Source organism: Hypomesus transpacificus, unplaced genomic scaffold, assembly GCF_021917145.1.
Source record: "Hypomesus transpacificus isolate Combined female unplaced genomic scaffold, fHypTra1 scaffold_488, whole genome shotgun sequence".
Classification (NCBI taxonomy): domain Eukaryota; kingdom Metazoa; phylum Chordata; class Actinopteri; order Osmeriformes; family Osmeridae; genus Hypomesus; species Hypomesus transpacificus.
Genome location: NW_025814003.1, coordinates 26,568 through 50,001, shown reverse-complemented (window position 1 = coordinate 50,001; position 23,434 = coordinate 26,568). Strand labels below are relative to the sequence as shown.

At 52.4% G+C, this 23,434-nt stretch overlaps 2 protein-coding genes across 4 annotated transcripts; both read right to left on the bottom strand.

Moving 5' to 3' along the window:
* Positions 1–1,100: 1,100 nt before the first annotated feature.
* Positions 1,101–3,172, bottom strand: LOC124465409. The gene is made up of 4 exons (XM_047017175.1): positions 3,133–3,172; positions 2,857–2,963; positions 1,481–1,714; positions 1,101–1,334 (listed from the first exon to the last, which is right to left on the bottom strand). The coding sequence occupies exons 1-4, from the start codon at positions 3,170–3,172 to the stop codon at positions 1,101–1,103; spliced, it is 615 nt and encodes a 204-aa protein (XP_046873131.1).
* On the bottom strand, positions 2,872–23,434 carry si:ch211-137a8.2 (uncharacterized protein LOC777613 homolog). 3 transcript variants are annotated; one of them, XM_047017172.1, is made up of 8 exons: positions 23,230–23,434; positions 5,697–6,016; positions 5,143–5,293; positions 4,560–4,742; positions 4,205–4,342; positions 3,841–4,035; positions 3,137–3,465; positions 2,872–2,963 (listed from the first exon to the last, which is right to left on the bottom strand). In XM_047017172.1, exons 2-7 carry the CDS (start codon positions 5,936–5,938, stop codon positions 3,172–3,174), a joined length of 1,203 nt encoding a protein of 400 aa, XP_046873128.1. In that variant the 5' UTR covers positions 5,939–6,016; positions 23,230–23,434; the 3' UTR covers positions 2,872–2,963; positions 3,137–3,171. The 3 variants fall into 3 exon arrangements, with proteins under 3 accessions (XP_046873128.1, XP_046873127.1, XP_046873129.1); XM_047017171.1 differs by having other exon boundaries at positions 5,697–5,989; XM_047017173.1 differs by having other exon boundaries at positions 5,697–5,985.

The window sequence follows — 23,434 nt, the reverse complement described above, 5'->3', positions numbered from 1 at the left end:
AGGAAGGAGGAAGAAGGAGGAAGGAGGAAGAAGAAGGAAGAAGGAAGAAGGAGGAAGGAAGAAGGAGGAAGGAAGAAGAAGGAGGAAGGAGGAAGGAGGAAGAAGAAGGAGGAAGGAAGAAGGAGGAAGGAAGAAGAAGGAGGAAGGAGGAAGGAGGAAGAAGAAGGAAGAAGGAGGAAGGAGGAAGGAAGAAGGAGGAAGGAGGAAGGAGGAAGGAGGAAGAAGAAGGAAGAAGGAGGAAGGAGGAAGGAGGAAGGAGGAAGGAGGAAGGAGGAAGGAAGAAGGAAGAAGGAGGAACGTTGTTTTGGCAGAGGAGTTTTATAACAATATGTAAAAAATTAAAATGTGTCTCTGACGAGAAATGGCGACGGCCGTAAATCGTCCTTTTCTGAATGTTGTCACAGGCTCCATAAGGCTCTAACCCAGCACACTGCCAGCCAATGTGGTTCACAGCTAATTAAAGGCAATTAACTTGATTGCGTGTGAAAGAAGACAGCAAATAAAAACCAAGCCCGCCCACGTGACCTGGGATGGGGCTCCTATCCCATGATGCAGTGCGTACAGCGTCTGTGTTGGAGGCCCGGTCCCCGCGGTGCTTCAGGGTGTCTTGACCTGTGAGAATGAGGAGATGTTGCCTTCTCTCTCAGCTCTCTAACAGGGCGTTCCAGCTTCGGTTCTACAGGTTAACGCGATTGAGATGCTCATTCTCCAAGGGGCCAGACCCAGTAGCTGCTGTGTGTGTGTGTCTCTGTGTGTCTGTGTAAGTGTGTGCGTGTATTCACTGTGTGTGTGTGTGTGTGTGTGTGTGTGTGTGTGTGTATGGACTGTGTGTGTGTGTGTGTAAGTGTGTGCGTGTGTGGACTGTGTGTGTGTGTGTGTGTGTGCGCTCTCTTCTCCGTCCCACAGGCAGAACATACAGAGTTAATCAGTGTGTCTGGTCAGGAGGTTTGAGGGCACGCACATTCACACACACATGTATACATACACACACACAGACACTTATACATGCACACACAAGCACAAACATGCACGTAGATGATTCTCATGTGATAGGATGTGATGAATGAGAGCTTCTGTTAGGAGCACTTTGCAGCGATCCCTCATGGCACATGGCTCATGGCACATTTGGCAGACGGTCTGTCCTCCCAGCTCTGAGGTGACCTTTGACCCCAGTCAGTGGGTTCCCAGGAGGTCAGGGGTACAGGTGACTGGACGGTGAGAGGAGGTACAGGTGAGGGGGAATCTCCTGGACTGTAAGACTGGCAGGGGAAGGCCAGAGCGAGGGTCAGCGTGGGGGTGTTGGTCAGCACAGCAGAGCTGTCTGGGTCTGGGGACTGGGGGCACGGGGAGGAGGGTGTGTGTGTGAGTGCGTCTGGGTGAGAGTGAGTCTGAATGTGTGTATGTACCAGTGTGTGTGTGTGTGTGTGTGTGTGTATGTACGAGTGTGCATGTGTGTGAGTTGCCCAGCAGTGAGGCCTACCTGCAGGTCAGTCTGGACAGACCTGGAACATGATTGGCTGCCAGGGTCTCGGAGGGTGGGGCCAGAGAAGAAGGGGTCATCCCTGGGAGTCTTCCCCAGCCAGGCACTGATCCTGGCAGGGTCAAAGGTCACGGGCTCTGACGAGGCTCTGCTGGACGTGGAGGTCTCCCAACAAGCCCCGCCCACGCTGCCGAACTTCCTGGGGCGGACTTGGCCACACCCCCTGTCCAAGATCTGGACACAAGCAGAGGTTGAAATAAACAGTCAGGTAGGTAGACTTCATAAGACCACATGAACAAAGGCAAACACACATCTTTAGAAAATCATCTTTTTTTTAAAACCTTGATTCATTTGTAACATTAACACAAATGTAAAGTCTAAAACGGTGTGAGGGAATCCTATCTTGTATGGACTGAATCATCTGTAAACACGACCCAACAATCCTGCAGACCACCAGCTCCGCTACGAGCCCCAGCGACGCTTTGATCTTCTACCACGGCCGACTTCATCCCCTGCTAATATGCACTTCTACAACACAGCCAGACCTCTGGTGACTACAGGCAGCTGCTCTGGGTTCAGATGCAGTGCTACCCAGACCGGTTGTCATAGCTACTCTGGAAGAGCCAACTGTCAACAGCTTTTCCTGCTCTCCTCTCCAGACAGGGAGAAGAGTGGATGGAGAGAGAGGTGGAATGAAGTCTGGAGTACAAACAGATGCAACTAGAAATACAAAGAGCCACTAGCTGCTGCTCTCTCATCCAAGCACCTACACCATCACCCAACACCCCAAGCACCTACACCAACCCCCCCCCCCCCCCCACACACTCACCATCCCACACACTCTCACACACCACCCTCCGCCCTCCCCCCCCCACACACACACACACGCAAGCATAAATGCGGACGCACGCAATCACACAAACCACATAAACAAGAAGAAGGCATTGTTGATGCGTCTTGTAGAGGGCCGTTGTGCTGCAGCCTGAAGAACACAAGCTCACGCTGCCTGGCAGGCACCACCAGCTCGGACGCCAGGGTCAGATTCCTACGCTGGTTGAACGCAAGTTGACATTCCTGACGATATTGCAGAAGGCCTGTGACCTGCCTAAGGCTCCCAGCACTAACCACGTTGGAACCGCAGCTAAACGCTACAATGTGGATACAACACCACCAGCAGGCTGGCTGTTTCACATACTGATTTGAGTCAAGACGAGTTCAATCTGGATAGGCAGCCTGACCCACCTCCTGCCCGGACATCAAAACCTTTTATGTCTGTGTGTGACTATATTATGTATGTGTTGTGTTTTATGTGTGTGTGTGTGTTGTGTTTCATGTGTGTGTGTGTGTGTTGTGTTTTATGTGTGTGTGTGTGTTACCAGGTCAGCAGGAGGGCTTGTGATGTCAGACATGGAGCCGAGGCAGCTGAGAAAGCTCCGCCTCTTCAGAAAGTCTCCGGCCATTGGCTCATCTCTGTAGCCCAGGCCTGAAAGACAGCACAAACACAGGCTGTGTTCCAACGCTAAACAGCCATAACATGATGCTACTGATCACGACAGCTGCTGCTCTCAATGTCTGAGAGCAGTCTGAGAGCAGCGGATCGATCGCTCCGTATCGACGATCCACTGATAGAATCCTTCACTCATCATCAGCACCTACCGGGGTTGGCACTGAAGTAGGAGGAGTCTGCGTCATCATGGGAGACAGAGTGGCCGATGTCGACAGAGGGGTCCCACTCGAGGACCTGGTGGTCCAGGGCAGGGGGCGATGGTGAGGGCGAGGGGGGGGTTGGGGTGGTGGGCGCTAGGGGGTAAGGGGCTGGGCGGATCCTCAGTGGGGGGCGAGGGGGCAGGCGAGGGGGGGTTGGGGTGGTGAGGGCCAGGGGGATCCTGGGACTCCAAGGGGGGGCTGGACTCCTCTTCCAGCAGGGTTTCTGACGGGCAGCCAGAGTCTGGAGCAGGGATCAGCACCCAGTCATCCTCAAATACCTGAAGAGGAGAGGAGAGAGAGGAGAAGAGAGAAGGAGAAGAGGAGAAATGAAAGGAGGAAGGAGGAGAGAAGAAGGAGAGAGGAGAAGTGGAGATGAGGAGAAATGAGAGGCGGAAGGAGAGGAGAGGAGAGGAAGGAGATGAGAGGAGAGAGGAGAAGAGAGAAAGGAGAAGAGAGGTGAGAAGGAGAAGAGGAGAAATTAGAGGAGGAGAGGAGGAGAAGAGATGAGAGGGGGGACAGTAAACAGGGCCGAGTGGAGGAGTAGAAAGGAGGGTAGAACTCCACAGGCTGCTATTAATCCTCCAGCCCAAAAATAGCTCATTGCCTGTCTGTTGTGTTGTTTCAGAAGAGGCTGATTGATGGATAGTTCGTACCAGCCTCATGCTGAGCAGGCGGGTGTGCAGTCGGCCCGCCCCCTCAAACACACGGGCGCAGAACAGGATCACCTCCTGCAGCTCCGCCTCTATGTCCTCGCCGTCCTCTGGTTGGCCACGCTGGATCAAGGCCTCGCCAAAGTCCAGCAGCTCATTCAGACGGCCGGCGTTCTCAACCACCGCCACCTGGAAGGTCTGGTGACACACACATGAACCCACACACACACACGAGCCCACACACACACACATGAACCCACATGCACACACACATGAACCCACATGCACACACACACACACACGAGCCCACATGCATACACACACACACACACACACACAAACCCACACGCCAGACCCACACACACACCTGCAACTCCTTCATCTTGTGACAGCTGCTCCTCCCTGTCAGGTTCTCCACCTCTGACAGCCTCAGGTCCATCTCTGACAGCCACACCATCACCTCCTCCCGGTCACACTCAAACTGCTCCCTCAGAGACACACAGTGCTGGAGGGGGAGGGGAGAGGGAAGGGGAAGGGGGAGGGGAAGGGGGAGGGGGGAGGCGGTTGGAGAAGAGGGAGGAGAGGACAAAATGTTGTACAATTTGAGTGTGGAGTGTTGAGCTGGAGAGATGGAGGAGGAGGGATGGCGATGGAGAGATGGAGTGATTGAGATGAATACAGCCCTGCAAACCCACTGCACCCCCTGTACAGCCCAGCGATACCTTCAGACGACAACAGACCACCTGTATGGTGGCATGGAGGCCGTCCCAGCGCTGCCCGCACTCCCTCACCATGGCACCCGTCCGCGTGCACATGGCGCCCTGGAAGTGGCCCACGAGGGTTCGGTTCCATCTCGCCAGGCTGTCCAGCTGGACAAGACGGGCTCGGGCCTCCGTGAGAAGGTTCTGGAAGGACACAGAACCAGACCAGAGTGTTTTTGGAGAGTTATGGCTGGCCTCTGACACTCCTGAACACTCCAGCTACACCAGACACAGCAACAACGTCCTCTTCAAATGAGGAGATGACCTCACACAGCAACGAGGAAGCTGAACAGTCTTTCCTGTTGGCTCGGTAAACATCAACATCGTAAACAGGTGAACACAGGCTTCGTACCTCAAACTTCCTCAGTTCCTGCTTGGCAGGTGAACACAAGCTTCGTACCTCAAACTTCCTCAGTTCCTGCTTGGCAGGTGAACACAAGCTTCGTACCTCAAACTTCCTCAGTTCCTGCTTGGCAGGTGAACACAAGCTTCGTACCTCAAACTTCCTCAGTTCCTGCTTGGCAGGTGAACACAAGCTTCGTACCTCAAACTTCCTCAGTTCCTGCTTGGCAGCGACGTAGAGAACCTGGGCGGAGTTGGGGGAGGCCACTGTCCTCTCGGCCAATCGGAGCCAGTCGACCAGGTTGGTGTATTCCTTCATGAACTCGTGCCAAAGCAGCCATCTCCTGTCCAACCTCCCCAAGACAGACAGGCAGGCAGACAGACAGACAGACAGACAGGTAAGCAGACAGGCAGACAGACAGACAGGCAGACAGGCAGACAGGCAGACAGATAGGCAGACAGACAGGAAGACAGGCAGGTAGGCAGACAGGAAGACAGACAGACAGACAGGCAGACAGATAGGCAGACAGACAGGAAGACAGGCAGGTAGGCAGACAGGTAGGCAGACAGACAGGAAGACAGGCAGAAACAAAAATGCAAATGAACTGAGATGAACAAGAGAGTCATCCTCTCCATCATGGTTTGATTTGACCCAAGTCGTCACGAGAGTCCTGTCTCTACATAGCCTGTGGGGTCTCCCACCAGCCTGAAGCCTAGTCTATCTGGACTAGATCACACTAAACTACAGACACTCACTGGACAAAGCCCTCCAGCTCCAGAGCTGGCCAGCCATCTTGGCTCCAGGCTCCCAGTTGCAGCCTCCCCGGCTGCTCCCCAGTCTTCCCGAGTGGAGCTGGGCTGTGGGAGGGGGAAACCAGCGGCTCAGAGGGCTCAAAGGGCTCCAGCATCAGCTCCAGACCCAGGGCTCTCATCAACTCCTCCTCCTCTTCCCACTCCATGTCACTTCCGGTGGGGGCAGGAGGCAGGGCCCTCTCCATGGCAACGGGCAGGAGAGGGTGGGGCCTCCCCGGGCATCACCTGAGTTCTACCTGTGCAAGGGGGCGGAGTCAGAACACCTGTGTTTGAGAAATTAGGGGGCGGGGTTACTGACTGGTTTCACTGGAGCGTTTGAAAGGTTTTTTCCCCCTCAAGTATAGAAGCTAGGTTTATTTTGTGACTGGAAAACCTTCCCTATGAAATCTAAAGTGAATGTCACCACATATCGAGTGGAGAGATGGATTCCCTCCAGCAGAGTCTCTGGGTCATCTAAACAACCCTCAGTAGCAAACTGCCGAGTGACTCAGCGATTCTATACTTTCTAAGAAGTTGCTGTGGCAACGCCGAGGACATTCCATCCGGGTGGCCCGTCGCTGTAAAAGACTATATGTTTCAGTGCTTCATATGTCTGAGGCCATGGAAACACTGGATCTATGGAACTGAGACAGAAGTCGGCTGGTTAACGGCTCTTTTAGGTCCATCGATGTGGAACATTTCTCAGTATCTGGGTTTAGATGAACTGGGTTTAGATGAACTGGGTTTAGATAAACTGGGTTTAGATGAACTGGGTTTTAAATGACAGCGTCTGAAACAAGACTGACTGCCTGCCTGCCTTCCTGTCTGTGTGTCTGACTGTCTGTCTGCCTGTCTGTCTGCCTGTCATCCTCATTCCTCTCCTTCTTATTTCAGTGAATGACAGAGGCCAGACTAGCAGCACGTCAGATACCAATGAAAAAGATTGGTACTGTCAGCACCCTGCGCCATAGAACCAGACAGGAAGACAGAGAAGGAGGGAGTGCTATGGGAGGTTTGAAGGGGAGATGAAAAGATCAATGAAAAAGCTTGTTTTCACGAAAGAGAAAGTGAAGAGACAGAATTGTGAGTGGGAGAGTGAGTGGGCAAAAGAAGAAAAAGGGTCTTGAGAGAGAGGGAGAAGATGAGAGAGAGAGGGTGAGAGAGAGAGAGAGAGAGAGAGATGAGAGAGAGAGGGTGAGAGAGAAAGGGAGAAGATGAGAGTAAGGGTGAGAGAGAGAGTGAGAGAGAATGTGAGAGAGTGAGAGAGAGAGAGAGAGAGAGAGAGAGAGAGAGAGGTAGAGAGGATGCGAGAATGAGAAAAAGGATAAGGGAGAGAGAGAGAGCGAGGGGAGAGAGAGAGAGCGAGAAGTGTCAGGAGGGAAGAGAGGGGGTGGGAGGGTAAATGAGAAAGAAGGCAAATGAGTGACAGAAAGACTAGGAGGAGGGAGAGAGGAAGGAGGGAGAGGAAGAGGAAGGAAAGAGAGGAAAGAAGGAGAGGAAGGAGGGAGAGAGGAAGGAGGGAGAGGAAGGAGGGAGAGGAAGGAGGGAGAGGAAAGAGGGAGAGGAAGAAGAAGGAAGGAGAGGAAAGAAGGAGAGGAAAGAAGGAGAGGAAGGAGGGAGAGAGGAAGGAGGGAGAGGAAGGAGGGAGAGGAAGGAGGGAGAGTGGGAACAACGAATTGAGTGAAAGTCCTCAGCACAAGAGTAAACAGAGAATATAACCAGGATGAATGAGTAATTTAGCACATAAGTGAAGCGGAGTGAGATAGAGAGAAGAGTGTAGTGGAGGAGAGAGTATACATGAGAGAGAGAGAGAGAGAGAGAGAGAGAGGGAGGGAGAGAGAGCGAGAGAGAGCGTGAGTGAGAAAACAAAAGCACAAGTGGTGGAAGCCAGAACCCTAATCAGATCCAGCAGAGAATCCTTATTGATGCGGCTCTCATTGTCATTCATAACTCTGTCTGAGACGGGGAGCTCTCCGGGGTGGGTGGGGGGGGGGGGTCGGTGACAGCACTGCCAGACATCCAGCGCCCCCCCCCCCCCCCCCCCCCCCCCCCCCCCCCCCCGCGGGGCCCTGCCAGAGAAGCTATGGGGCCCTCAAACACACCACATCTCCACACCACACACACACACACATGTACGTACACACAAGGAGACACATACAGGCCCACACACACACACACAGAGCCATCTCTTGCCCATCTGCTGGCTCGGCCCACCTGAGTGAGATGGTCTGCACAGCTGTCATAAAACCCCTCTCTCTCTCCCTGCTCGAACCCTTGGGGAACATTACAGAACTTCCTGGACAATCATAGTTCGCTCGTCTCAGAATAAAATGAATTTGTGCGTGATAGCGAAATCCTTTTATCCAGTCCATGCAGTTTTAACACTGTGTCAAGCCAGTGAATGCTGATGGATAAAAACCCAGAGCAGAAACGAATTTTCTTCACTTCAGAATTACGTCTTCACCCCACAGGCAGTTCTAGTTCACAGTTAAAAACCCTCCCAGACAATGGCCATCTACCTTGGCCCTCTGAGAACCACACTTCCCATAAATCACCTTTCTGCGGCGGCCCCAAAGGAGTTATGAGGCCAGGGCTCTGACCGTGGCAGCGCCGAGGGCCAGATAGATCTTCCCCCCTCCCCCTCGCCATGGTTTCCTCCGTGACACACCTGAGTCATGCTGGGACTGTGTGTGTGTCTGTCACGCACACATTAACACACACACACATTCACTCTTAGAAACACACACACGGATGTGTCAACGTGTGTATGTGAGCGGATGAGTGTGTGAGTGTATAAATATGTGTGTGTGTATATATATATATATGTATGTATGTGTGTGTGTGTTGGCTAGATTGCTCCTATACTTCATCACTGGGGAGCAGACCTGCAGCCTACTATGCCAGGAGGTAATCCAGGCTGCTTGGCAGCATGCAGCCCCAGGACAGCCTCAGCTTAAACCTGACCCATGACCCCCCAAGACGGATCCAGAAGAGGGGCGCCCCCAGACAGATGGACAGACAGATCTATCAACAGCCATCTCCCTGCCAGCTCACGTACAACAATTTCAACCAATGTAGTCGCTCTCGCACTGTTTGTGAATAGAAATGGTCCTTTACACTCACTCACACACACATACAGGGACCTTCTTACCACTTATAATCTTATTGCTTTGAATAATGGTACAGCACGTACGTACGCACGCGCACACACACACACCTCCTCCACACACACACCTCCTCCACACACACACATCCTCCACCCTCCATGAGTGCTGTAGGGTTTTAGCCTGTCTGAGAGCATGTCTGCTTGGTAATAGCAGTGCATCTGTCCCAGAGGCTGGGGGGAGTAGAATGGGAAGGGGGGGTGGTAAAGGAGGTGTGTGTGTGTGTGTCCCCCCCCCCCTGCCCACCCCACCATCCTCCTAGCCTCTCCTCACTCTGCTCTCTGTTGCTGCAAACAGCAATGGAACACTCGCCTGTCACTGCCTCAATAGGCCACTCCTATCACTGCTCTACCCGTGGGGATGGAGGGAGAGGGGGGAGAGCGACAGAGAGAGCGAGGAAGAAAGAAAGAAGAGTGGGGGGGAGAGAAAGAGAGAGGGAGAAGTGGTGAGGGAAGGAGGGAGGGATAGAAGAGGGGAACCAGAGTCTAGGATGAAAAAGGTTAATGAAGGACTATGGCATTGTGCGGCGTGTGAGCGAGAGACGTGTGTGTGCGAGTGAATCGAGACGTGTGTGTGTGTATGTATGATTGTTTGTGTGGAATAGTGTGATATGTGTGAGACAGAAGTAAAAAGGAGGGATGGAGAACAGAGGCAGAGTGGGATTTAGGAAGAGATAGAGAGATATGGATGGATAGAAGGAGAGACGAATTGAGAGGCAGGGGGTATAAGGTTACTATATGATGCAGGTCACAAGGTCTTCAGTAACATATGCATCCCCCCCACAGCTCCTATGTCAAATGATCAGGATTCTGCTTCCCCTGTATTCTGAAGATCCTGTTCACTCACCTGTTGAGGCCAAGCTAAGCTAGGCTAGGTTACAGAGGGCTAGGCTAGGTTACAGAGGGCTTAGCTAGGCTAGGTTATAGACGGCTAGGCTAGGTTACAGAGGGCTAAGCTAGGCTAGGTTACAGAAGGCTAGGCTAGGTTACAGATGGCTAAGCTTGGCTAGGTTTTAGAAGGCTAGGCTAGGTTACAGAAAGCTAGGCTAGGTCACAGAAGGCTAAGTTAGGCTAGGTTATAGAAGGCTAGGCTAGGCTATAGAAGGCTAGGCTAGGTTATAGAGGAATATGCTAGGTTACAGAAGGCTAGGCTAGGTTACAGAAGGCTAAACTAGGCTAGGTTATGGAAGGCTAGGCTAGGTTATAGAAGGCTAGTCTAGGTTACAGAAGGCTAGGCTAGGTTACAGAAGGCTAGGCTAGGTTATAGAAGGCTAGGCTAGATATCAGAATGCTAGGCTAGGTTACACAAGGTTAAGCTAGGCTAGGTTACATTACAGATAGCTAGGCAACAGTAAGCCAGGCCAGGCCAGATAAGGTTATATTAGAGAAGGCTAGGCTCGGCTAAAGTCGGCTAGGCTCGGCTAAAGTCGGCTAGGCTAAGCTATGGCCTGAATACGAAACAGGTTTTCAGTGTGAAAACACAAAGCAGACTGCTTGTCCCTATCCCCAGGGGATGAAACTGCCCTCATCCTTCTCCCAGGCCGTGAGATACAGTCTGTTATTACACCCCTGTCTTCTTGTCAAGGTCTTTTGACAACACATACAAAAAGGACGACAGATACTGGATACTATTATATTTCCAGCCCAGAGATTAACGCGAGGAGCGCTTTATGTGATGACTGACAGCCAGAGCAGCGATGTGTGGATGGCGACGTGACGCGAAAAGGTCCCATTACTGACAGAACAACGCCCAAAGGGCCTCGCAAGGACAACAGGTGCATCTCTTGGTAGTTTTCCATAACCAGATCTGCATTTGAATAAGTGGCTCAGTTGAATAAACACCAACAGTGGTGAACACACACACAAGCGAGACCCACACAGAAACGCAAACGAGCCCTCCACACACACACACACACAGACATAGACACACATACAGACAGAGACACACACACACTATAAACACTGTCTATTATAGAAACAAACCCTCCCTCAGAGACAGAAGCTGATTGGCTGTCGTCAGGCAGTGATGTCACAGGACAACCTGCTGGGCCAGACAGATGAGGACAAATGACACACACACGCACGACAGCGCAGCCACAACCATGACATCTGATTGGTCGATCACACATCGTCCGTCGACTGATGCAGCTCCGTCTCAGATCACCTGACCCGTCCGCGGCGGAGACATTACCGTGGAAACGGCTGAATTACCGTATAAACTGCACTGTTAACCCGGCGATGGCCAGGTCTCGATCCAGAACCATGACAGGAGATGATGAATGAGCAGACCGACATGTCATTGGCTCAACCTCAATCAGCAGAACACAGCATATCAATAGACTAGAGTCTCTGCCTCTCCTTGTCTCCTATCCTGCATCTCAATAGACTAGAGTCTCTGCCTCTCCTTGTCTCCTATCCTGCATCTCAATAGTCTCGTGTCTCTGCCTCTCCTTGTCTCCTATCCTGCATCTCAATAGACTAGAGTCTCTGCCTCTCCTTGTCTCCTATCCTGCATCTCAATAGACTAGCGTCTCTGCCTCTCCTTGTCTCCTATCCTGCATCTCAATAGACTAGCGTCTCTGCCTCTCCTTGTCTCCTATCCTGCATCTCAATAGACTAGCGTCTCTGCCTCTCCTTGTCCCCTATCCTGCATCTCAATAGACTTGAGTCTCTGCCTCTCCTTGTCTCCTATCCTGCATCTCAATAGTCTCGTGTCTCTGCCTCTCCTTGTCTCCTATCCTGCATTTCAATAGACTAGAGTCTCTGCCTCTCCTTGTCTCCTATCCTGCATCTCAATAGTCTCGTGTCTCTGCCTCTCCTTGTCTCCTCCTGGTCTAGTGCCTTCCAGATGTGCTCCAACAGTCCTTAATTAAAAGGGGAGTCGATGAAGAGACTATTGAAACACGCCCCTGGGACGTAACTACATCCTGTAGTCAGACTGATGAAGACGGTTACAGGTCAAGCTGTGAGTATGCAGCACCATGCGCAAGGCGAGAGAGCAGCAGACCCGACTGAGACACACACACACACACCTTATGAATGTGATTTATCTCTCACCACTAGATTGTCTGTGCCACACCTCCTCTGACCCTACAGTTACTCTGGAGGGAGTTCGGCTCCCTCATTCATCTGCCTCCCGCCCTTCACCACTGGCCCAACAGCCAATCACACACCTCATTCACCCCAGCCCCGCCTCCACTCTGCCGTTGATTAAAAGTTTGCTCCGAGCCAAAGGCATGGGGGCTTTATTATTCCAGAGAACCAGAGGCAAAACGACCTTTGGCTTTATCTCCATGACAACCGCCCCTGAACTCCACGGGTCTCCCTAAGAGCACGTACACAGGAACAGGAAGTGTTTTTTAGCTGGGATGGAAATGTAAACAGATGAACGCAGACGCGTAGGTTTCCAAGGTAACACAGGGACTGAGAAATGGCGTCTTGGTTGTTCCACGTGCCAGTCGGAGCCGTGGTGGATCAACACGGAGGTCCATCTTCATCTGAGCGTCGGCTTGGCACGTCTGTGGTTCACACAGTGACAGGAGGGCTGTGCCCGTGTGTGTTTGAAGCGTACCACCCACACCCTGCTGTGCCCCCGGGCAGAGAGGGAGGAGTGGGGTGCAAAGATTAGAGGAGAGGAGCAGAGAGAACAAGAGACGTGTAGAGAGGAGAAGAGGGCTGTGGAAAGGGGATGAGAGAAGAGGAGGGGAAGAACGAGAGGAAATCAGACGCTGGAGGAGAGGAGAGGCGCAGCATGAGCCATAGGTGGTACTGAGGGTATAGGGGCAGGTGGGGGGGGGGCAGGGGGATAGTGGGGGGGGGGTAACATCTGCGTTACCAGGCATGACAGGTCGGACTACCAGCAGGGGGAATGGACAGAGGAGAAGGAGGGGTGGGAGGGGAAGAAGATGGAGGAGATATTGGGGTAGAAAAGGAAGGGGGGGGGTCAGGAACCAGGGGCTGCAGAGAGGGAGGGGGGGGTCTTCTACCACCCATCCCCCTCCAAACTACCCGTCACCCCTCTCACACCCCCTTGCTCCCTGCTCGCCCCTCATCAACCCTGAGACAGCAGTCATTGTCTGGGGAGCACAAAGGAGGCAGAGAGAGAACAATTGGGCCTTTCTGCACCCGAGAGAGGAGAGGGGAGGATAGGAGAGGAAATTACAAAGCCTAGGAGAGAGAAAGACAGTGAAGAGGGAGTCTGCATGAAAGACAGGAAGAGAGTACAGTGAAGCAGCAGAAGTGTGTGTGTGTGGGGGACTAACACTGACTGTGACAGACAGACAGACAGGAAGAGGACACAGCCATAGAGTGCATGATTTGACGCCGTCAGCACCTCACCACTTCTTCACTGCTGTATTCTCCCACACCTCCAGCCCGGACAGGCCCACTGTCCTCCCTCCCTTCCCTCCCCCTCTCCCAGGCCTCCCCCCAAACTCTCCAGTGTTTACAACACAGGGCTGATTCAGAAGCACTACAAAGCCACGTCAGGGAAACTGGAGCTGCAAGTCTCATCTACAGGGCCTGGGGAACAGGGGGGCCTAATGCAGGGGCTGAGTAGGGCTGTCATCCACAGGGGGAACAGGGCCTAATGCAGGGGCTGAGTACGGCTGTCATCCACAGGGCCTGGGGAACAGGGGGGCCTAATGCAGGGGCTGAGTAGGGCTGTCATCCACAGGGGGAACAGGGCCTAATGCAGGGGCTGAGTACGGCTGTCATCCACAGGGCCTGGGGAACAGGGGGGCCTAATGCAGGGGCTGAGTAGGGCTGTCATCCACAGGGGGAACAGGGCCTAATGCAGGGGCTGAGTACGGCTGTCATCCACAGGGCCTGGGGAACAGGGGGGCCTAATGCAGGGGCTGAGTAGGGCTGTCATCCACAGGGCCTGAGGAACAGGGCCTAATGCAGGGGCTGAGTACGGCTGTCATCCACAGAGGGAACAGGGCCTAATGCAGGGGCTGAGTAGGGCTGTCATCCACAGAGGGAACAGGGCCTAAAGCAGGGGCTGAGTAGGGCTGTCATCCAGAGGGGGAACAGGGCCTGAAAGTGAAGGTTGAGTCTGGCTGTCTGAGGCATGAGTGGAATGACAAGCTGACGGAGAGCCGTACTGAGGTGAGCTGCAGTCGCAGAGAGCTGGGGCTGAGAGACAGAAGGAAGGTTGTGTGGAGGGAGAGATCAGGGAAGAGGCCGGGTCTACATAACTAGTTTGTGTATTCATTGTGGACTATCACTCGTTGGTGGTCACCCTTGTTTTATGTGGTGTGTGTGTGTGATGTGTGGGTAACTGTGTAAAGACGTATGTGTGTGTGGATGTGTGTGTGTGTAGGTAAAGGACCATACAAAGAGGCTAGTGTGGGTCCAGAGATAATCCTAGGTTTCAGATACACACCCTTCATTACACTGATCCTATCCCATGTTGTGCTCAATAGGGCATGGAGAGTGGTTAAGATAGCATGGCTGGGGAGGGAGGGAGGGGAGGGGTGTGGGGGAGGAGAGGGGAACAAAAAGAGCAGAAGAGAATAGAGGAGAGAGTACAAATGAGCGAGAGAGTACAAATGAGCGAGAGACCCGGAGAGAGAATGCCAACTCACGAGAGAGTGAGAGAGAGAGAGAGAGAGAGAGAGAGAGAGAGAGAGAGAGAGAGAGAGAGAGAGAGAGAGAGAGAGAGAGAGAGAGAGAGAGAGAGAGAGAGCTCTTAAAAAGCACAATGCCTTTGTCGGAGGCTGGGAAGCATCTTTGTGTGAATGCTGAGCAGAGAGCACATTCTTCCCCTGGTGACCTGACCATATCTCTCCAGGCCTGTCCCTCACACAGGCCCTCTGTACAACAGCACACACAGAACAGGAGACAGGAAACAGGAAACAGGAGAGGAGACAGGACAGGAGACAGGAGACAGGACAGGAGACAGGACAGGAAACAGGAGAGGAGACAGGAGAGGAGACAGGAGACAGGACAGGAGACAGGACAGGAAACAGGAGAGGAGACAGGAGAGGAGACAGGAGAGGAGACAGGAGAGGAGACAGGAGACAGGAGACAGGAGAGGAGACAGGACAGGAAACAGGAGAGGAGACAGGAGAGGAGACAGGAGAGGAGACAGGAGAGGAGACAGGAGACAGGGGGGGAGACAGGAGAGGAGACAGGAGAGGAGACAGGAGACAGGAGACAGGAGAGGAGACAGGACAGGAAACAGGAGAGGAGACAGGAGAGGAGACAGGAGAGGAGACAGGAGAGGAGACAGGAGACAGGAGACAGGAGACAGGAGACAGGAGACAGGAGACAGGAGAGGAGACAGGAGACAGGAGACAGGAGAGGAGACAGGAGAGGAGACAGGAGACAGGAGACAGGAGAGGAGACAGGAGAGGAGACAGGAGAGGAGACGGGAGAGGAGAGGAGACAGGGGGGGAGACAGGAGAGGAGACAGGAAACAGGAGACAGGAGAGGAGACAGCCCAATGTGAACCTGTCTCAGTTTGTCAGATCCAGACCCAGATCATGTGGAGAGGAGCTGGGTTGTTTTGGACGGCTCTGTCTCTCTCTCCTGTATCTGATTAATTCATTAGACCTTCTCCAGGGTCGTGCACATGATTACATGTGTCTGGGTAAATGGCTAATACGCCGTAATGAACCAGACGGAAATTGGCTGATTGAACACAGATACACAAACACAGATACACACACACACAAAGAGATGCATGGGGGGACCCACCCTCTCACGCACACACACACAAGCACGCATAAACGCACACAAGGAGTTGCATGGGCGCACCCTCACACACACACACACACACAACACAGAAAATCAAACGTAAAGAGCCCCCAGAGGAGCATCACGAGTCTGGAGTGTCCAGGAGTGAGCAGGAGGAGATCTGAGCTCTCCAGGTTACAGCGTCTACACGCCTGGCTGTTCCACAGCGTAGCACAGCTTCTACACGCCTGGCTGTTCCACAGCGTAACACAGCTTCTACACGCCTGGCTGTTCCACAGCGTAACACAGCTTCTACACGCCTGGCTGTTCCAGAGCGTAGCACAGCGTCTACACGCCTGGCTGTTCCACAGCGTAGCACAGCGTCTACACGCCTGGCTGTTCCACAGCGTAGCACAGCGTCTACACGCCTGGCTGTTCCACAGCGTAACACAGCTTCTACACGCCTGGCTGGTCCACAGCGTAGCACAGCGTCTACACGCCTGGCTGTTCCACAGCGTAACACAGCTTCTACACGCCTGGCTGTTCCACAGCGTAACACAGCTTCTACACGCCTGGCTGTTCCACAGCGTAACACAGCTTCTACACGCCTGGCTGTTCCACAGCGTAACACAGCTTCTACACGCCTGGCTGTTCCACAGCGTAGCACAGCTTCTACACGCCTGGCTGTTCCACAGCGTAACACAGCTTCTACACGCCTGGCTGTTCCACAGCGTAACACAGCGTCTACACGCCTGGCTGTTCCACAGCGTAACACAGCTTCTACACGCCTGGCTGTTCCACAGCGTAGCACAGCGTCTACACGCCTGGCTGTTCCACAGCGTAACACAGCTTCTTCACGCCTGGCTGTTCCACAGCATGGCACAGCTTCTACACGCCTGGCTGTTCCACAGCGTAACACAGCTTCTACACGCCTGGCTGTTCCACAGCGTAACACAGCTTCTACACGCCTGGCTGTTCCACAGCGTAGCACAGCGTCTACACGCCTGGCTGTTCCACAGCGTAACACAGCTTCTACACGCCTGGCTGTTCCACAGCGTAACACAGCTTCTACACGCCTGGCTGTTCCACAGCGTAACACAGCTTCTACACGCCTGGCTGTTCCACAGCGTAGCACAGCGTCTACACGCCTGGCTGTTCCACAGCGTAACACAGCTTCTACACGCCTGGCTGTTCCACAGCGTAGCACAGCGTCTACACCCCTGGCTGTTCCACAGCGTAGCACAGCGTCTACACCCCTGGCTGTTCCACAGCGTAGCACAGCGTCTACACGCCTGGCTGTTCCACAGCGTAGCACAGCGTCTACACGCCTGGCTGTTCCACAGCGTAACACAGCTTCTACACGCCTGGCTGTTCCACAGCGTAGCACAGCTTCTACACGCCTGGCTGTTCCACAGCGTAACACAGCTTCTACACGCCTGGCTGTTCCACAGCGTAACACAGCTTCTACACGCCTGGCTGTTCCAGAGCGTAGCACAGCGTCTACACGCCTGGCTGTTCCACAGCGTAGCACAGCGTCTACACGCCTGGCTGTTCCACAGCGTAGCACAGCGTCTACACGCCTGGCTGTTCCACAGCGTAACACAGCTTCTACACGCCTGGCTGTTCCACAGCGTAGCACAGCGTCTACATGCCTGGCTGTTCCACAGCGTAACACAGCTTCTACACGCCTGGCTGTTCCACAGCGTAACACAGCTTCTACACGCCTGGCTGTTCCACAGCGTAACACAGCGTCTACACGCCTGGCTGTTCCACAGCGTAACACAGCTTCTACACGCCTGGCTGTTCCACAGCGTAACACAGCTTCTACACGCCTGGCTGTTCCACAGCATAGCACAGCTTCTACACGCCTGGCTGTTCCACAGCGTAACACAGCTTCTACACGCCTGGCTGTTCCACAGCGTAACACAGCGTCTACACGCCTGGCTGTTCCACAGCGTAACACAGCTTCTACACGCCTGGCTGTTCCACAGCGTAGCACAGCGTCTACACGCCTGGCTGTTCCACAGCGTAACACAGCTTCTTCACGCCTGGCTGTTCCACAGCATGGCACAGCTTCTACACGCCTGGCTGTTCCACAGCGTAACACAGCTTCTACACGCCTGGCTGTTCCACAGCGTAACACAGCTTCTACACGCCTGGCTGTTCCACAGCGTAGCACAGCGTCTACACGCCTGGCTGTTCCACAGCGTAACACAGCTTCTACACGCCTGGCTGTTCCACAGCGTAACACAGCTTCTACACGCCTGGCTGTTCCACAGCGTAACACAGCTTCTACACGCCTGGCTGTTCCACAGCGTAGCACAGCGTCTACACGCCTGGCTGTTCCACAGCGTAACACAGCTTCTACACGCCTGGCTGTTCCACAGCGTAGCACAGCGTCTACACCCCTGGCTGTTCCACAGCGTAGCACAGCGTCTACACCCCTGGCTGTTCCACAGCGTAGCACAGCGTCTACACGCCTGGCTGTTCCACAGCGTAGCACAGCGTCTACACGCCTGGCTGTTCCACAGCGTAACACAGCTTCTACACGCCTGGCTGTTCCACAGCATGGCACAGCTTCTACACGCCTGGCTGTTCCACAGCGTAACACAGCTTCTACACGCCTGGCTGTTCCACAGCGTAGCACAGCGTCTACACCCCTGGCTGTTCCACAGAGTAGCACAGCTTCAACACCCCTGGCTGTTCCACAGCGTAGCACAGCGTAGCACAGCGTCTACACCCCTGGCTGTTCCACAGCTTAGCACAGCTTCTACACCCCTGGCTGTTCCACAGAGTGGCACAGCTTCAACACGCCTGGCTGTTCCACAGCATAGCACAGCTTCACGCCTGGCTGTTCCACAGCATGGCACAGCGTCTACACGCCTGGCTGTTCCACAGCGTAACACAGCTTCTACACGCCTGGCTGTTCCACAGCGTAACACAGCTTCTACACGCCTGGCTGCTCCACAGCGTAACACAGCTTCTACACGCCTGGCTGTTCCACAGCATGGCACAGCTTCTACACGCCTGGCTGTTCCACAGCGTAACACAGCTTCTACACGCCTGGCTGTTCCACAGCGTAGCACAGCGTCTACACCCCTGGCTGTTCCACAGAGTAGCACAGCTTCAACACCCCTGGCTGTTCCACAGCGTAGCACAGCGTAGCACAGCGTCTACACCCCTGGCTGTTCCACAGCTTAGCACAGCTTCTACACCCCTGGCTGTTCCACAGAGTGGCACAGCTTCAACACGCCTGGCTGTTCCACAGCATAGCACAGCTTCACGCCTGGCTGTTCCACAGCATGGCACATCTTCTACACGTCTGGCTGTTCCACAGCGTAGCACAGCGTCTACACGCCTGGCTGTTCCACAGCGTAACACAGCTTCTACACGCCTGGCTGTTCCACAGCGTAACACAGCTTCTACACGCCTGGCTGTTCCACAGCGTAACACAGCGTCTACACGCCTGGCTGTTCCACAGCGTAACACAGCTTCTACACGCCTGGCTGTTCCACAGCGTAACACAGCTTCTACACGCCTGGCTGTTCCACAGCGTAACACAGCTTCTACACGCCTGGCTGTTCCACAGCGTAACACAGCTTCTACACGCCTGGCTGTTCCACAGCGTAACACAGCTTCTACACGCCTGGCTGTTCCACAGCGTAACACAGCTTCTACACGCCTGGCTGTTCCACAGCGTAACACAGCTTCTACACGCCTGGCTGTTCCACAGCATGGCACAGCTTCTACACGCCTGGCTGTTCCACAGCGTAGCACAGCGTCTACACGCCTGGCTGTTCCACAGCGTAACACAGCTTCTACACGCCTGGCTGTTCCACAGCGTAACACAGCGTCTACACGCCTGGCTGTTCCACAGCGTAACACAGCTTCTACACGCCTGGCTGTTCCACAGCGTAACACAGCTTCTACACGCCTGGCTGTTCCACAGCGTAACACAGCTTCTACACGCCTGGCTGTTCCACAGCGTAGCACAGCTTCACGCCTGGCTGTTCCACAGCGTAACACAGCTTCTACACGCCTGGCTGTTCCACAGCGTAGCACAGCGTCTACACGCCTGGCTGTTCCACAGCGTAACACAGCTTCTACACGCCTGGCTGTTCCACAGCGTAGCACAGCTTCTACACGCCTGGCTGTTCCACAGCGTAGCACAGCTTCTACACGCCTGGCTGTTCCACAGCGTAACACAGCTTCTACACGCCTGGCTGTTCCACAGCGTAACACAGCTTCTACACGCCTGGCTGTTCCAAAGCCTCCAACAACACATATCTATGCTGCTCTATATGTACAGTGCCCTCCAAAAGTATTGGAACAGTGAGGCGAATTCCTTTATTTTTGCTGTAGACTGAACCCATTTGGGCTTGACATCAAATAATGAACGTGAGACCAGAGATCAACGTTTCAGCTTTTATTTCCAGGTATTTACATCAGGATCTGATGCACAACTAAGAAAATATCACATTTTGTTTGAATCCACCCATTTGTCATGTGATCAAAAGTATTGGAACAGATATACTTAAAACATATTTAAGTGAATAAGACTTAATATTTAGTTGCAAATCCTTTGCTTTCAATAACTGCAGCAAGTCTGTGACCCATTGACGTCACCAAACTTTTGCATTCTTCCTTTTTGATGCTTTCCCAGGCTTTCACTGCAGCCTCTTTCAGTTGTTGTTTGTTTTGTGGGGTTCCTCCCTTCAGTCTCCTCTTAAGCAGGTAAAATGCATGCTCTATAGGGTTTAAGTCTGGAGATTGACTTGGCCAGTCTAATACCTTCCATTTCTTGCCCCTGATGAACTCCTTTGTTGTTTTGGCAGTGTGTTTTGGGTCGTTATCTTGCTGCATGATGAAGGCTCTGCCAATCAGTTTGGTTGCATCTTTCCTTAAATTGGCAGACAAAATGTTTCTGTAGACTTCCGAGTTCATTTTGCTGCTGCCATCATGTGTTACATCCTCAATGAAGATTAATGAGCCCGTCCCAGAAGAAGCCATGCAAGCACAAGCCATGACATTACCTCCACCGTGTTTCACAGATGAGCTTGTGTGTTTGGGATCATGAGCAGTTCCTTTCTTTCTCCAAACTTTAGCCTTTCCATCACTTTGGTAAAAGTTAATCTTTGTCTCATCAGTCCATAAAACTTTGTCCCAGAATTTTTGAGGTTCATCTCTGTACTTTTTGGCAAATTCCAGCCTGGCCTTCCTATTCTTCTTGCTAATGAGTGGTTTGCATCTTCTGGTGTAGCCCTTGTACTTTTGTTCATGAAGTCTTCTGCGAACAGTAGATAGTGATACCTTCACTCCTGCCATCTGGAGGTTGTTGCTGATCTCACTAACAGTTGTTTTAGGGTCTTTCTTTACAGCTCTCACAATGTTTCTGTCATCAACTGCTGATGTTTTCCTTGGTCTACCTGTTCGACGTCTGTTACTTAGTACACCAGTAGTTTTCTTCTTCTTCAGGACATTCCAAATGGTTGTACTGGCTATGGCCAATGTTTCTGCAATGGCTCTGATTGATTTTCCATCTTCTCTAAGACTCACAATTGCTTGTTTTTCACCCAAAGACAGCGCTCTGGTTTTCATGTTGTTTTCACCTCTGAATACAGTCTGCATAGACAAAACCTATCTTACCCAATCTGAACCTGAGTGTAGACATTCAGTGGTATTTATTGATTGAATAATGTATGTAATAGGACACACCTGGGCAACAAAACACACCTGTCAGTCACATGTTCCAATACTTTTGCTCACGTGACAAATGGGTGGGTTCGAACAAAAAGGTGATATTTTCTCATTTGTGCATCAGATCCTGATGTAAATACCTGGAAATAAAAGCTGAAACGTTGATCTCTGGTTTCACATTCATCGTTTGATGTCAAGCCCAAATGTTTTCAGTCTACAGCAAAAATAAAGGAATTGGCCTCACTGTTCCAATACTTTTGGAGGGCACTGTATACTGATTCTTTGATGTACGTTTCCATGGATATTGTTGCCACAGGCTGTACAGAGCCTAACATAAACACACAGATCACATAGATGCAATATACACGCAACACAACACAATTACATCTCTGCTTTCTTGTCTGTGTTCCAGGCCAGTTCTATACTGCTCTATATCTACGCATCTGTCAGTGTGCAATTAGATTTATACTGCAATGTATCTAGTCTCTGTCTCTCTGCCAAGACAGATCTATACTGCTCAATATCTACTCTCTTGTCTGAGTCCTAGGATCTATTATGTCTGTGTTCCAGGACAGATCTATACGGCTCTATATCTACTCTCTGTCTCTCTGTCAGCAACCAGCTCTGCTCTACAACTCTGTCTCGCCTCCTCCTGTGGAGTAGTTAGCCAGAGCTGGGCTACAGAGACCAAGAGCTGGGCTAGAGAGACCATGAACTGGGCTACAGAGACCATGAACTGGGCTAGAGAGACCATGAACTGGGCTACAGAGACCATGAACTGGGATAGAGAGACCATGAACTGGGCTACAGAGACCATGAACTGGGCTAGAGACACCTTGAGCTGGGCTAGAGAGACCATCTCTCTGTCTTATCACAGGAGCTACTCTGCCTGCCTCTGGGCCTGGTAGGACTGTGCTACTGTCTGGATCTAGCAGGGTGAGGAGATACCTGTCTGGTTCTAGCAGGGTGAAGAGATACCTGTCTGGTTCTAGCAGGGTGAGGAGATACCTGTCTGGTTCTAGCAGGGTGAGGAGATACCTGTCTGGTTCTAGCAGGGTGAAGAGATACCTGTCTGGTTCTAGCAGGGTGAGGAGATACCTGTCTGGTTCTAGCAGGGTGAAGAGATACCTGTCTGGTTCTAGCAGGGTGAAGAGATACCTGTCTGGTTCTAGCAGGGTGAGGAGATACCTGTCTGGTTCTAGCAGGGTGAAGAGATACCTGTCTGGTTCTAGCAGGGTGAAGAGATACCTGTCTGGTTCTAGCAGGGTGAAGAGATACTTGTCTGAGCCAGACACGGCTCTGGTGATGGCACGCCTCTGGAGAGCGGTGGTGAGGCAAGAGATGCGATTAAAGGATTTGTACGGGGAGTTGATGAGGGTGTCATGTCCACGATACACACCCACACACACACACACGAGTACAGAGAGAGAGATAGAGGAGGGGTGGGGAGAGAGAGGCAGAGAGGGAGAAATGGAGAGAAAGAGAAACTGAGAAAGGGAAATAAAAAGCCTTTTGAGAGAATAGGAGCACGTGAGGAGAGGGTTTTTCTGTAAACACGGTTGTACACAGGCAAGGAGGGTATTTGGTTTCTGATTGTAACAGTAGTGTGTGTTTGTGTGTGTCCTCTCAAAAAAGTAATACCCTGAGGTCATGACATGGGATACAACAGTGACAGCCAGTCATGCATACAATACTGACGTCGTTAAATTACAGTCAGGCAGACTCTGAAACCGGTTTGCCCACCCCGCGTAGAAATTATACGTTATGGTTTTAAACGAGTCCCTGAAAACAACAGCGCTGTTCACTATACGGACCGGCGAGTTTCTAGTGTTCTTCTCAGAACTATCAGATTAAACAAGATTACTCACATTTGAGTGTATCCTGTTTTCTACACACTCAAATTGTAACTGAAGTAGGCTAGCTGATGCACAGGTGAACATTTTGAGGAAAACTTACACGCTTTGTTGGTTAGGTTGACAGCATACAGAAGTTAGCGGGAGCGTGTTGATTGTAGGCCGTAGGAACATCTCCCGGCGCCAAAAAGTTTATATTTAAATCATGAATCGTTACGTGTGGTAGTATGTATGCTAGTACAATACGCCGATACGTTCTTTTCCTCTTGCAATTTGGTCGACCGGTAACGTGACCTGTTGCAGGTAGG